General features: G+C 41.8%; 1 protein-coding gene across 1 annotated transcript in view; it reads left to right on the forward strand.

Moving 5' to 3' along the window:
- The window catches only part of FAM81B (family with sequence similarity 81 member B), a 64,484-nt gene that overhangs the window by 17,038 nt on the left and 32,551 nt on the right, over positions 1-14,895 (forward strand). Inside the window, exon 3 of the mRNA XM_038402878.2 lies at positions 7,989-8,241. Within this exon, the coding sequence (XP_038258806.2) occupies positions 7,989-8,241 (253 nt within the window). The remainder of the gene's footprint in view (positions 1-7,988; positions 8,242-14,895) is intronic.

Genomic DNA, 14,895 nt, shown 5'->3' on the forward strand with positions numbered 1-14,895 from the left:
CAGGTTAACCAAAACTAATTTAACTTTTTGTTACCTGTTAGCCAGCAACTCAACCACCAACTCCAGAGATATATACATAGCATCCATACAATTACTACAGATCTTTCACATTCCTCAGATACCATAGTGCAACAGCTACCCATTATAAAATAAATAATAATAAAACTAGCTCTTACATAGTGCATTCCATCCAAAATGTTTAGAAAGGAAGTTAGGAACATTATCCCCCACTTTACAGCTAGGAAAACTGAGACAGAGCAGGGATGTGAATCCTAGGTGTCCCAGTAGCAGAGCAGAGAATAGAATAAATATTTCCCCATATAGTTCAAGTCTTAGTTAAAAGATATCTGTAACATGTATTGCTTTCAATCCATCTCTGACTCCTAGTGGGATGGGGACAGAATGGAAATCTCAGTGTAAAAAAATATGAAACGGAAAAAGAGCTGTCATAAATATAAAGGGAAGGGTAACCACCTTTCTGTATACAGAACTATAAAATACCTCCTGGCCAGAGGCAAAACCCTTTCACCTGTAAAGGGTTAAGAAGTTAGGATAACCTTGCTGGCACCTGACCAAAATGATCAATGAGGAGACAAGTTACTTTCAAAGCTGGAGGGGGGGACAAAGTGTCTGTGTCTGTCTGATGCTTTTTGCCTGGACCAGATCAGGAATGCTCCTCAGAACTTCTGTTAAGTTAGTAAGTAATCTAGCTAAAAATGCATTAGATTTCCTTTTGTTAAATGGCTGGTAAAATAGGTTGTGCTGAATGGAAGGTATATTCCTGTTTTTGTGTCTTTTTGAAACTTAAGGTTTTGCCTAGAGGAATTCTCTGTGTTTTGAATCTGATTACCTTGTAAGGTATTTATCATCCTGATTTTACAGAGGTGATTCTTTTACTTTTCTTTAATTAAAATTCTTCTTTTAAGATCCTGATTGCTTTTTCATTGTTCTTAAGATCCAAGGGTTTGGGTCTGTGTTCACCTATGCAAATTGGTGAGGATTTTTATCAAGTCTTCCCCAGGAAAGGTGATGTAGGGCTTAGGGGGATATTTTGTGGGGAAGATGTCTCCAAGTGGGCTCTTTCCCCGTTCTTTGTTTAACACGCTTGGTGGTGGCAGCTTAGGGTTCAAAGACAAGGCAAAGTTTGTACCTTGAGGAAGTTTTTAACTTAAGCTGGTAAGAATAAGTTTAGGGGGTGTTTCAGGCAGATCCCCACATCTGTACCCTAGAGTTCAGAGTGGGGAAGGAACCTTGACAAGAGCCTTGGGTTTTCAATTTGGTATATTGATGAATTTCCATCAGACTGTTGGCAAATGACTAGATAGATCATCAGAAAGAAAGGTAAATGAAATAATAAAGCTCCAAATATCAAATAATTAATGTCTAACTAGCAAGCTCTCTGAGATTTAGTGAATGGAACTCTAAATCTTTCTCTAGTCAGACAGCTAATATGTCAACAGGGTTTATTAGAGTTTCATTTTCATATAATTAACAGGAGCCACTTTCTTTGTTAAACATGATGATCTGTGGGAAACAGCAATATATTTATAAAACTAAATAAGATTTTAAATAACTCTGTCCTACAGTGCAGGATTCTCAATCAGTCTTCCGTGACTTTGGTTCAGCAGTCACTGATAAAGCACAGCATACGCAATCTCAAGAGGTCAGTTTGATATTTAAAGTTTATAGAGCAGTGACTGACAATAAATGTTTATTTCCAGTGCTGTTTCATGGCTGGCAATGGTTGTGTTTATTTTTAAATCCTAATTGCACAGCTAAATGTAAAATAGCTTTTGGTACAAACAGCCCAGGAGCCAGAATATCTTTAGCCATATGGTTGTAAAATTTGTTGTGGATTACCCTTACACAAACATCAATCAGTAAACTGTCATCTTTGCATTTTCTATATTGATTGATCGGGACAGTTGAATTTTCTTCTCCTCTTCTTTCTTTACGTTATTTTTATATCAGGACATTTATTTATAGCAATCTAAAAGCAAAGATCACAATAAGGGAAAATGCATCTGATTTCTTTCCAGATTACTATCTGGGTATTTTTCTTTATTATTAAATTACATTTTTCATCTTAAACCATGTTATAGGGTACTGTCCTATGCCATTGTGGTTAAATTAAGAGACACATGATACAAGTGGTCTTTTGGATGAGATGTATATCCAAGGTTCTGACCCACTTGCAGTAATTAAAGATCCCATGGGACTTTTTACAAAAATAAGAGTGTCTTGACCAATTCCAGATTGGGTTTATCTATGAGTCCATTTCAAATGGATATGATATTCTTCCTCCCTTCCAGCTCTAGACAACTGCATAGTTTTGCTGCATGCTCCTAAATATCTGGTTCATTCCACCCCAGAGATGGGGGGTATGTGTGTGTGTATATGTGTGTGAGAGAGAGAGAGAAATATGATTCCTCTGGCCATATTCCTGTGTTCCCACATCCACAAGCAGATGGGCCTTGAATAGCAGTAGAATTAGCACAGTTCTTCTGTGCAGGGTAATCAGGTAGGTGGCAAGCCAGAGAAAGGTGGCCAGTCTGCAATTATTGTACACCATAGATCTGTGTTCTGTGGGGATCAGGACACCATCTGCAGTAGCATCAGGACAGTTTTGTGTGTGTGTATGAATAGACGAGGTATAGTTTATACACACACAAAAATCTTCCATCTCTGTGCAAAGCCCAAGTCCTAATTCTTTGTGTGGGAGCTCTTCACAGGCCAGGGAATGGAATCTTCCTCACAGGTGACTCTAAAGCAGCTGCATGTGTGGAGATTAGTAGTGGACCCACATAGCTGCTCAGATACCATGATGATGCATAAGAACCTTGGGGGAACAATGACATCAAGACCATTATGCAATATGGTCCCCATTTTTCACTATGACAGTAAGTGAGAATTGTAAACAAGCCAGGCCTTTAAAATGAATAAACTTCTCGTACATGAAGAGGTCACTAGAGAAGCAGACCTGATATCAGAATCCGTCCATAGTAAGGTAAATGAAGCCTTGATCCAAGGCCAAGTTTTATTTGGATTGATTTTCTTTATTGACAAAGGTAAGCTAACAAAAGAGACATTAACCAGAACAAGTACAAATTGTGCAAGTCCAGAAGAGCTACCAGTTTTGACCACACTATGCATTATGGAACAGTTCTGCATTAAAACTACATTGTTTCATTGTTGTTCTGTTTGGCTTTATGCAACTGTGTGAGTAAAGTTAAGATGAGGTATTGAATGACTCACGGGACTGATAATGGGACATAAGGGGTTTTGCTTCCAGGTTCCTAGTTCAAACCCAGTCAACATCAGTAATTACTAGAAATTTTTTCCATTTGAAGGCTGTTAGGGGATCTTATGTGAAAAGAGTTTGGGATCTCAGTCCAGTTTCCAATGGAAAAGTGTCAGCATTAACCAAACACTCACCATCACAATTGACATCAATTAGCACCCTACAGAGGGCACAAGGGCTGAACTACCTCTTAAAGGAAGAGATGGTCACTCCAGGTTGGGGCTGAGGCATAATGACAGGACAGAGAGAGACAGCTTGCACAGATATTGCCCAGGCTGTACTTGTTCTGCAGATAAACAGCAGACTCTAGTCTTCAGGGCTGTCAGACTTGCATTTTTTTAAAAATAAGAACATTGTGATACTGTGTTTGAAGGGCCGGCTGCCTAGCAGTTAGCATACCTGACTTCCAGCCCATGGTTTCTCTGACTGGACAGCAGGGATGCCTAGTTCCTGACCTTTGGATGGGAATCTTCTGGCCTCCACTTGAATCTGGGCATCAGTCTTGGGGGGGGTGTAGTAGTGAGACTCCGGCCCTCCCTCTCTACCATGTCCTAGCCCAGGGCCCGGTGAGAAGCAATGCCAGCAGGATCCTCTGAATGGATAATTCAAGTCCACTGCCCTGGGCTACTTCCTACCTATGTCCCTTCAGTTTGGGGCATAGCCCCTATTGTTCAAACAGTCTGTAGTGGCTCAACTTGACAAGCGCCCCCTCGTAGAGCTTCTGCTGCATCCTGCCACAGCCTCAGGTCCTCTGGGCAGGGTGGATATAAGCCCCACAATGTCTTGAAAGTCAAAATCGTAAAGTTCATTCACTGATGGATGCTCCCCAGTCTCCTCAACAGTCTCTCCCAGTCAGGAGTGCCTCTCCTGCAGCAGCTGTCCTGTCTGTCAGGCTTGTAGCGATGGCTCCCCTCCAGTAGAGAGGCAGGACTATCTTCTGCCTCTTCACCAGTCAGCCCTAAAATGAGCCAGCTTCTCTCCTTTTCTTCCCCCACCAGGCCTGCCACTGGACTATCTGTGCCCATAGGCTCTCTTTAACATCTTTTCTGCTGGTGTGAGGTTTCTCTGCTCCATCACACACATTTACAAGAAAATATGAAATTGTGCCATGCCTTGTATTTCTGTAACCTGCTCAGTTAGGGATGCTCCTTTTGGTCTTAATTTGACACTAAATAAAGGTATTACTATAAAACTTTATTAAATATTACTATTATTTGTACCATAGCAGCACCTAGGAGCCCAAGTCATGGATCATGACCCCACTGTGCAAGACATTATACATTCTTTGAGCTCCACATACAGTCTATACCATCCCCTATATCACAGTCTTTTCACTTTTCATGGAAAGCCTTATCTTCTAACCAAATAGAAGTTTTGCCATTGCCTTCAGTAGAAGTCGGACTGGGCACCCAGAGAAGATGTACTATGTTTGTCCAAGATCCACATATGTCTTATTTTGCTAGACTGTGATTTGTGTGTCCATGGGCATTCATGAGACTAACCCCTCCGTTTTCACACACCTGCACCTGCAAAAGTCTTTGTCTTGTGAAGGCATTCTTATGGTTTGCATTGAATGGGTGGATGGGATGTACAAATTATTACTGTTATTCATTATTTGTATTACAGTAGCATCTTAGAGGCCTCAGTTAAGAATCTGAACCTGGTGTGCTACAAGCTTGTGACAAGCCAGGTCCAGACATCCCGAAGGAGAACAAGAGATTTGAACCCCAAAGAATAAGGAGTTGAATCGACTGATTGTATAGAATGTTATTGTGCTATAAAAACATGTTGAGTAAGGTCTTTTATGAAAGCTTGTAATGTTCTAAACGTTAATAATCAGAGGATTTGTATACAGACAATGGTTATGATTTTATGTGTATATAGAGAACTGTACTCATAAAGCTTTGACTGCACCTCACAGCAGGATTGTGAGCGATCAGACAGGTAGAGACACCTCCCAATCCAGTTGTTTACATGAAACCACTTCAAGTACCCATCCATTGTCCAGCCCAAGAAAGGACAGCCATGGCCCACTAAAGTTAATGGAAAGACAGACATTTCAGCTCTCAAATCAAGAGAGGTTTTCCGCACTCTGAATAAACATGAGTCGCCAGGGACCAAGAGGGGGAAAAACAAAAGGAAAAAAAGCCTTTAAAATACAGACTTGTGCCTGTGGTTTGACATCCAGAAACTGAGGGACAGTCACTTGGCAGACTCTGTACATGAACTGCTGAATCCTCCCTATGGCTAAAGGGTATGCTGGGAAACTGTTCAAAGGCAATAGGTAACTTGTATTAGAAAAGAGATTTTATCTCATATGGAAGCGTAAAGTTTGAGGTTGTGTCCATAATCTGTATATGTTTGCTTTCCCTTCCTATTTCATCTCTGAATCTCTGACTTTTCTATTAAATAAACTTTTTGTCTGTTTTTACCCCAGGCAGGTCTCTGTTGTACAAACTGTGTGGAGTGTGTCCCCCAAAGTGAAATGGTGACTGTCGGGCTGGTTTCACACACTGGGGGTGATGAACCAGAGGGGGAACAGTCAGGATGTGTGATATTTAAGAACTTGAGAAGGACAAATTTAGGGAGACTCAGGACTGAAGGGCTGTTGGTTTCACTCTGCAATGAGTAACTAAGCTGGTAAGAGCTTGGGTGAGACCTTGTGCTTGTGGGGTGGTTATAGGTGTAAAGGAATTAAACCAGAGCTGCACAGAACAAAGGGCCCTAAGATTACTGGATTAGCAGTGACAGAACCTCTTATTGGTCTAGTGATCCCCAAAGCATCACAGTACTGTTCAAACAGATAAAATAAGACCATCTAGGCTCCAGAGAGCTCAAAGAAATCTTTCTGAACAAAGGGAGTAGCATGTCACTTTGTGCAATATAGCTATGTTATTCCCACAATCAATAAGGTGATAAAGGTGATATTTTTCTCCTGCAGAACAGTCTATATCATTATCAGCTTCTCCCCCCGTTACACTCTTGTTGTCTATGACTGTAGGTATTTATGTTCAGTCAATTTTTAGAGTTCTGCCAATAGATAGGGCCCTACCAAATTCATGGTCCATTTTGGTCAACTTCACGGTCATAGGATTTTAACAATCATAAATTTCATGATTTCAGCTATTTAAATCTGAAATTTCACGGTGTTGTAATTGTAGGGGTTCTGACCCAAAAAGGAATTGTGGGGGGATCGCAAAGTTATTGTAGTGGAGGTTGCGGTACTGCTACCTTTACTTCTGCACTGCTGCTGGCAGTGGTGCTGCCTTCAGAGCTGGGCAGCTAGAGAACGGTCACTGCCGACTGGGAGCCTGGCTCCGAAGGCAGAGATGCCACCAGCAGCAGCGCAGAAGTAAGGATGGCATGGTGTGGTAGAATCACAGAAGATTAGGGGTGGAAGAGACCTCAGGAGGTCATCTAGTCCAACCCCCTGCTCAAAGCAGGACCAACACCCACTAAATCATCCCATCCAGGGCTTTGTCAAGACAGGCCTTAAAAACCTCTACGGATGGAGATTCCACCACCTCCCTAGGTAACCCATTCCAGTGCTTCACCACCCTCCTATTGAAATAGTGTTTCCTAATATCCAACCTAGACCTCACTGCAACTTGAGGCCATTGTTCCTTGTTTGGTCATCTGCCACCCACTGAGAACAGCCAAGCTCCATCCTTTTGGAACCCCCCCTTCAGGTAGCTGAAGGCTGCTATCAAATCTCTCCTCATTTTTCTCTTCTGTAGACTAAAGAATCCCAGTTCCCTCAGCCTCTTCTCATAAGTCATGTGCCCCAGCCCCTAATCATTTTCGTTGCCCTTCACTGGATTCTCTCCAATTTGTCCACATCCCTTCTGTAGTGGGGGGGACCGAAACTGGATGCAATATTCCCTATGTGGCCTCACCAGTGCTGAGGAGAGGGGAATAATCACTTCCCTCGATCTGCTGGCAATGATCCTACTAATTCAGCCCAATATGGTATTGCCACCTTTATTTATGCGCTGCTGCCTGTAGAGCTTGGCCCTCAGTCAGCAGGTGCTACTCTCCTGCCACCTAGCACTGAAGACAGCAGTGCAGAAGTAAGGGTGGCATGGTATGGTATTGCCACCCTTATTTCTGTGCCGCTGCTGGCACAGCACTGCCTTCAGAGCTGGGCACCTGGACACCAGCCGCCACTTTCCAGCTGCCCAGCTCTGAAGGCAGCACAGAAGTAAGGGTGGCAATACTGGGACTCCCTTAAAGTAACCTTGTGACCTCCCTGCAACTCCTTTTTGGGTCAGGACCCCAATTTGAGAAACACTGGTCTCCCCCATGAAATCTGTATAGTATAGGGTAAAAGCACACAAAAGACTAAATTTCAGTGGGGAGACCAGATTTCACAGTCCGTGACATGTTTTTCGTGAATTTGGTAGGGCCCTACTAATAGATTAATCTGTTTGTTTATCAGATAGTCACATTACTCCATCATCTAGGTGGATTTACATGAATGATTATTATCATGGAGTTTGTATACTACAGAACCAGGGCAAAAAAAAGGAAAACTGTTATTATTCCAGTACTCTTGATGTCAAATTTTGATCTTACTGTAACTATTGTAATATGAAAGTGTAATGTGCAGCATATTTCAAACCTAATGTACACTGGACAGTCTTCAGCCTTATTCAGACATTACCCTGTACTGTGTTTTTCTGGACAGGGGCCAAGCTTTCCTTCCTGCAATTCCCATGATTCCTGGATACAGAGTGAATCTTCTAGAAAACCGGGTGTCCAGTCAGGAGAGGACCACAGCTGTTCTCCTAGATCAGGCCTTTCGAATCAAAGATGACATTGTTTCTTATCTTCAAGGAAGTAAGGGCCATCAACAGGGAGAGGCAACAGCACGACAACTGCTGGAAAACCACATACAGACTATTACAAGCATAGTTAAGAAGCTCAGCCATGATATAGAGGTAGGTTTGCATTTGTTTTTGGAGCTGGTGGGATTTGTTGCATCTCTAGTTTCCTATGATTCAGTCAGGACCAATATATTTTTCAACTATAGAAAGATACTTAATATTGTATAAGTAGCTAATATTAATATATCTTTGCTCTCCCTGGGAGGCCAGCTATCCATTTCTGCCCCAGTTACTGAGCATGGTACAGTTCTCAGAGGATTCTTGGCCTTCTCAAAAGGTTAGATTTTCTCATGTGGCTAAGATCTGCCTCAGCAGGGACATCAGGGAGCTAATTACAGTTCCCTGATTCCCCTATGCAAGGAGCATTTACAACTGGCCAGATACAGACAGATTCAGGCCCCATTTTGTTTCCAGAATGGCACAAATGGCCTGGAAAAGGGAGATAATTTGGCCCAAAGACTCTGCTCATTAGAAGTTGGAACATGCTTGGACTTATTACAAACACATGGAGACATAGCATACCAGTTGGCCTGATGAACAGACACACCCATCGTTGTTTAGGGCTTTGTGATGCGGTGAATTTCTAAAGATTTGTATCCAAACTCTTTAGGGATGGATATCTTTCAGGATCAAGTTTTTCATCAGATTTCTAATCTGTCATTATTTCTGAGACAATCCCTTCCCCAAAGAGCTTACACTTTATTTGTTCTGTTTATAAAGTGCCTAGCAAAAGGGGGCACCTGGTCCATAATGGGGGCTGGTGCTCCCACAATACAAACATTATTAATAATTAATTATTATTATAAGGAGCTGGGGTGAGAATACAGATGCTTAAAATCTTCATAAATTATAGCCTTAAAAAAAATCAAGTAATTTACCCTCCACCCCCAAAATCTGAGTACTTTAAAATTGTTATAATCTCGGGGTATTCTGGAATTCTCTCTTTTTTTTTTTAATAACTCCACCACAAAATGTAATAGTTACTGTTAATTCAGATCTTGGAAAAGGCAACTGATAGGAAGAATTTAAGTTAAACTGTGTTCCCAGAACCATGCTGACATTTTGATGACATCAGTAATGATGCTCAGCAAAAGAAGTAACCACAATACAATCATCAAACAGTTCTGGCTAGCGTTGCAAAAGAAACAGCAGGACAAATGCAATCAGTTCAGATGGAAAACAACAAAACCATTAGTGAAAGAAATGCTTAAAAATGATTGAACACTGACTTTGACCAGCATTGAATAGCTTTCACAGGTGCAGTTATTTGAATATATTTCACTCCTCCAAGGTTGGCAAGTTGTGGGAATTTAATACTGTTTGGAGTCCAGGGAATTAGATGAAGAACTGGAGTAGTGATTTCTCTCAATAAATAGGATATTGGTACTTTCCATCTTAATAAACGAAAGAGAGATACTGCTTTTGTCAACCAAAGAGCAGGTGTCTTTCATCCAACATTTCATCTTTGTAAGTTTATCACACCACATTTGCCTTGTTAGACATACTACAAATGAATCATTTGAGCTGTGCTAATACACTTGATCTTTTGAGAATAACATTTTTCTACCAAAGAACAAAAATAAATGTATAGTCAGGGCTCACTATTTTGGATGCATGCTATGTGCATTGTCACTAGAGCTGTGAAGACAGAATGAAAAGATTGTCATTACATTTTGCTCTCCAAATTTCCCAGCCCTCTCAGTTCTCCCATGCGCCATCTCTCTCGGGCCAATGCTAGAATTCCTCCTTCTGCTGCAGAGACAGTAAAGAGCTGATGTAGCGGCCATTTACATTAGGAGTATTCCCTGGTGGAAGTAGGGCCCTGATGCCTGCCCTATGACCGCTTTGCCCCAATCTAAGTAGTATAAAAAGAGCCACAAGGCAACGATAAATCAGGTCTATAATTTTTTCTGACTGACTGTTTGACAGTAAATTAAAACAAGTCAAAAAAATTTCTGTTAACTCTCAGAAATACATGGGATGGGCTCAGACAGTCAGGGATTCAGAACAAGGGCCATGTGTCTTTCATCTATATCACTTCCACAATGCAACCAAAGTCATCTCAATATCGGCAATGCATCACAAAAACTGCCTTCAAAACTTTTGCTAAGTTCTGTGTAACAAAGATAAAACTGTACCCAGCTTCAATAATAATTTTACTGATTCAAAAATGTTGCATTAAGCACTACATGTTTGAAGAAGCTCCAGGAATTTGACAACAGGCACATCTCAAATTACTCTGATTTTAGAATGCTTTACTCAGCTCTAATCAATGGATAGCTTGAAAAATCTGCTACTGTGTTTGCACAGTATGGGAGTTTTCAATGTATGCGTCCTCTCTCCTGCTCAAATTGGAACTCATCCTAAAATGTTTACTCAACTCTGTTAGTTATATCAGACAGACAGCATCAGAGGTGGGGCTGGTAGCACAGTTTCATGTTAAGGTTTCCTGCTAGTTCCCATTAGATGGCCCTGTTTTCAGTTACTTATATGCTAAACTTTATCTGTTCAAGCTCAAATTTCCTATGCTGGGTGTGTGCGCCTCAGCTCTCTCTCACACACACACACACACACAAACAAAACTTCAGCCAAAATGGAATAGCCACTTCTGAGAACAAGGCTAATGAAAAATATGTTGTTCTTCCCATGTTAAAATTACAGAACTGTGTTTTAGATGCATTAACTGCTATATAATGCTAAAAGTCTCTGGAAAAAAGTCAGGTTCTAGACATCTCATTGACTCATAGATTTAAGGCACAAAGAGACCATCATGATCATTTAGTCTGTCTTCCTGCATATCATAGGCCACAGAACTTCACACACCCATTTCTGTAATAGGCCAATAACTTCCAGCTGAGTTACTGAAGTCCTCAAATCTTCATTTAAAGACTGAAAGTTACAGACAATCCACCATTTATTCTAGGTCAAACCAGCAAGAGAGCCTTGTCCTATCCTTCAGGAGGAGGCTAAAAAAAACTCAGGGTCTCTGCCAATCTGACCTGGGGAAAATTCCTTTTCAACCTCAGATATGGCAATCAATTAGACAATGAGCATGTGGGCGAGATCCACCAGCCCAACACCTGGGAAAGAATTCTTGGTAGTAACTCAGAGCCCTCCCCATCTAGTGTCCCATCTTGTAGTAATTGGAGATACTTGCTAATATCAATTGCACATGGGCCGTATGTCATTGTCGGGTCTCTCTTCATACCATGCCCTCCAAAAACGTATCAAGCTCAGTACTGAAACAAATTAGGATTTTTTTTTTGCCCCCACTACTTCCCTTGGAACTTCACTTTTCTGATGGTTAGAAACCTTTGTCTAATTTCATGCCTAAACTTCTTGATGGCCATTTTATATACATTTGCTCTTGTGCCAACATTTGCCGTTAACTTAAATAATTCCTCTCTCACTCCTGGTGTTTATTCTCTCATATATTTATAGAGAGTAATCATAACTCCCCTCAGCCTTCATTTTGTTAGGCTTAACAAGCCAAGCTCCTTAAGTCTCCTCTCATAAGGTAGGTTCCCCATTCCTCTGATCATCCAAGTAGCCTTTCTCTGCACCTGTTCCAGTTTGCATTAATCTTTCTTTAACAAGGGAGACCAGAATTGCACACAATATTCCAAATGAGGTCTCACCAATTCCTTGTATAATGATAACAACACTTCCCTGTCTCTACTGGAAATACGTCGTCTGATTGCATTGGTCTTTTTCATGGCTGTATTATATTGGCTGCTCTTAATCATCCTGTGATTGACCAAAACACCCAGGTCTTTCTCCTCCTTTGTAGCTTCCAACTGATACATCTCCATTTTATAGGAAAAATTCTTGTTAGTCCCTAAGTGCATGATCTTTCACTTTGCATTGTTAACTTTCACCTCATTTCTATTACTCCAGTTTTCAAGGTCATTCAAATCTTCTTGTATGATACATCCCAACTTCGTGTCACCCACAAATTTTATTAGCACACTCTCACTTTTTGTGCCTAGGTCATTAGTGAAAATGTTAAATAAGATTTGTCCCAGCACCAGTCCCTGAGGAACTCCACTGGTAACCTCTCTAACCAAAAGCATCCCTGTATTCACACTGCACACGCCATTGTAATAGTCTTAGTACTAAATATGCTTTGGGAGGTATCATTTGAAAACTGATAACTTGCTGGTCAATAATATTGTGGTAAAATATGTGTAGCAAAATTATATGTGAAGTTATTAATTCCCCCATATAATGTTGCTAGCACATGTTCAAACCCACACAGTCTTGACTAGCCAAAAATTGTTAAACAGTTCTATCCTAAACAAAGGAATGTGTGTTTACTTCAGTTTACATATAAACAGTATACAAGGTTCTTGAAGCAGCAGGAGGGGAAATGACAGGAAACAAGGCAAATCTGTATTTCAGCATACACAGGTAGAAGAAAGAGTCTGGAGCCAACTTCACCACCATACTCCACATCACCTTCTTTATTGTTTGAATAAACTGTGCTTTGGGGGGTAATCCTCAGAAGAAACCACTTGAAAGGGTGACTGTACTATAAAAGTGAGTATTGGAATCAGGCATGGAGATTACATAAGCATCTCCCAGATTCCTAGTTTAAAGCTCTTTCAATCAGTTGTGCCAACCTCCATCACAGAAGTCTATTTCCCTCCCTGCTCAGGTGGAGTCTATCCCATGAGAATCGGTCCTCTGTCCGTGAATGTTTCCCAGTGGTCGAACATCCCCAAACCCTCCTTATAGCACTACTGCCTGAGCCATTGTAATCTTGTCTCATCTTCATTGTCCTCTTCTAGGGACAGGTAGAATTCCACTGAAGATCACCTGAGCTCCCATTTCTTTTAAGTGTCTTTCTTGGCCTGGTGTAGTCTTCTTTGATGTGCCCCAGCAAAAATCTAGCAGTATCATTTGTTTCCATGTGAAGGACAATCAGTGGATTCCTTCCTTCTTCCATTAGGATTTTCTTCAGCCTCAGGTCCGTATCCCATATCTTAGATTCCAAAATGTTGAGCACCCAAAATAAGTAGATTTTTTTACATTAATCTTTCTGTGCCTTAGTCATCCATCCGTAAAATGGGAGTAATACGACACCCTTACCTCCCAGAATGTTTTTAAAATAAATTAATGTTTGAGAAGCACTCAGGCGTTATAATGATGAGTGCCTTTGAAAAGCACATGAGACAATTAATAACTCTGTCTTCAGAGTAGCGTTTGAATAGAATATAGTAATTAAGGTATGTGCCCACTGTAGCAGGGTAGTCACCCCACTCTGGTCCTGAAGGGGTTAAAACAGCCCTGAGCGAGGGCTGCCCTGCGGAGCCAACAGTAAAAGCAGCCCTGGAGAGGGCTGCGGCTGGGGGAAGAGGAGTTCAGAACAGCTGGGAGAAGCTGAGTGAGTAGATGACCACAGCTGTGGCCAGCTCAATCAAGGCCCAGCTGTCCCTTATAAGAAGGCTATGGGCCAGAAGCAGAGGAGTCTCATTCTATCCCTGGAGTGGGAAGGGCTAGTTACCTGGGAGCAAGGTACCTGAGGCAGAGCAGTGCTGGGGAAGGGTAAGCGGAGCTGGGGAGCTCTAGCCTGGAAAAGTCCCAGGCTGCAGGCCTTGTTAAAGGCCTACAGAAGGTACCGGGACTGCAGAGGTGCAGCTTGGGGATAGGCAAAGGCAGCAGGTCCTACTCCCTTGTCAATGATGAGTGGCCATTACAGACTGCGGTCTGCCCCAGTGAAAGGGGGCTAGATGATGACTGGCAGTAGCCACTGAGGCAAGGTGGGTTTAGAGGGCTGGAGGTTCCCCTTGGAGGGGAGACCCAGATTGTGGGTTACTGCTAGGGGCAGAACCCTGAGGAAAAGGGGCACCAGGGTCTGGGAGAGACATGGGGCTAGTGGCAGGTGAGATGCTGGCCTGTAGAGGGTGCTCCATATGCTGGAGAGCTAATTCCCAGATGACCAGCAGGAGGTGCTGCACCGGTGGGTCCTCGCCTTGTTACCCCCACAGATTGAACAATGAGAATAAAACAGTTCATGCTGAATGCTTGAATGTGGCCTGGGTCCTGTGGAAAAAAGCATGTGAACATATAATTAAAGACTGAATCATAATGCATAGGCACAAAGGGGGCCTGTCATAAATATAAAGGGAAGGGTAAACACCTTTAAAATCCTTCCTGGCCAGAGGAAAAATCCTTTCACCTGTAAAGGGTTAAGAAGCTAAGACAACCTCGCTGGCACCTGACCACAATGACCAATGAGGAGACAAGATACTTTCAAAGCTGGAGGGAGGGAAAAACAAAGGGTCTGGGTCTGTCTGGGTGATGCTTTTGCCAGGGACAGAACAGGAATAGAGTCTTAGAATTTAGTAAGTAATCTAGCTAGGTATGTGTTAGATTATGGTTTCTTTAAATGGCTGAGAAATTAGACTGTGCTGAATAGAATGAATATTCTTGTAACTTAAGGTTTTGCCTAGAGGGATTCTCTGTTTTGAATCTAATTACCCTGTAAGGTATTTACCATCCTGATTTTAGAGGTGATTCTTTTTACCTTTTCTTATATTAAAATTCTTCTTATAAGAAATTGAATGCTTTTTTTTCATTGTTCTTAAGATCCAAGGGTTTGGGTCTGTGGTCACCTATGCAAATTGGTGAGGATTTTTATCAAGCCTTCCCCAGGCAGGGGGGTGCAAGGTTTTGGTGAGAATTTTGGGGGGAAAGATGTTCCCG

This window comes from Dermochelys coriacea, chromosome 5, assembly GCF_009764565.3.
Source record: "Dermochelys coriacea isolate rDerCor1 chromosome 5, rDerCor1.pri.v4, whole genome shotgun sequence".
Classification (NCBI taxonomy): Eukaryota; Metazoa; Chordata; order Testudines; family Dermochelyidae; genus Dermochelys; species Dermochelys coriacea.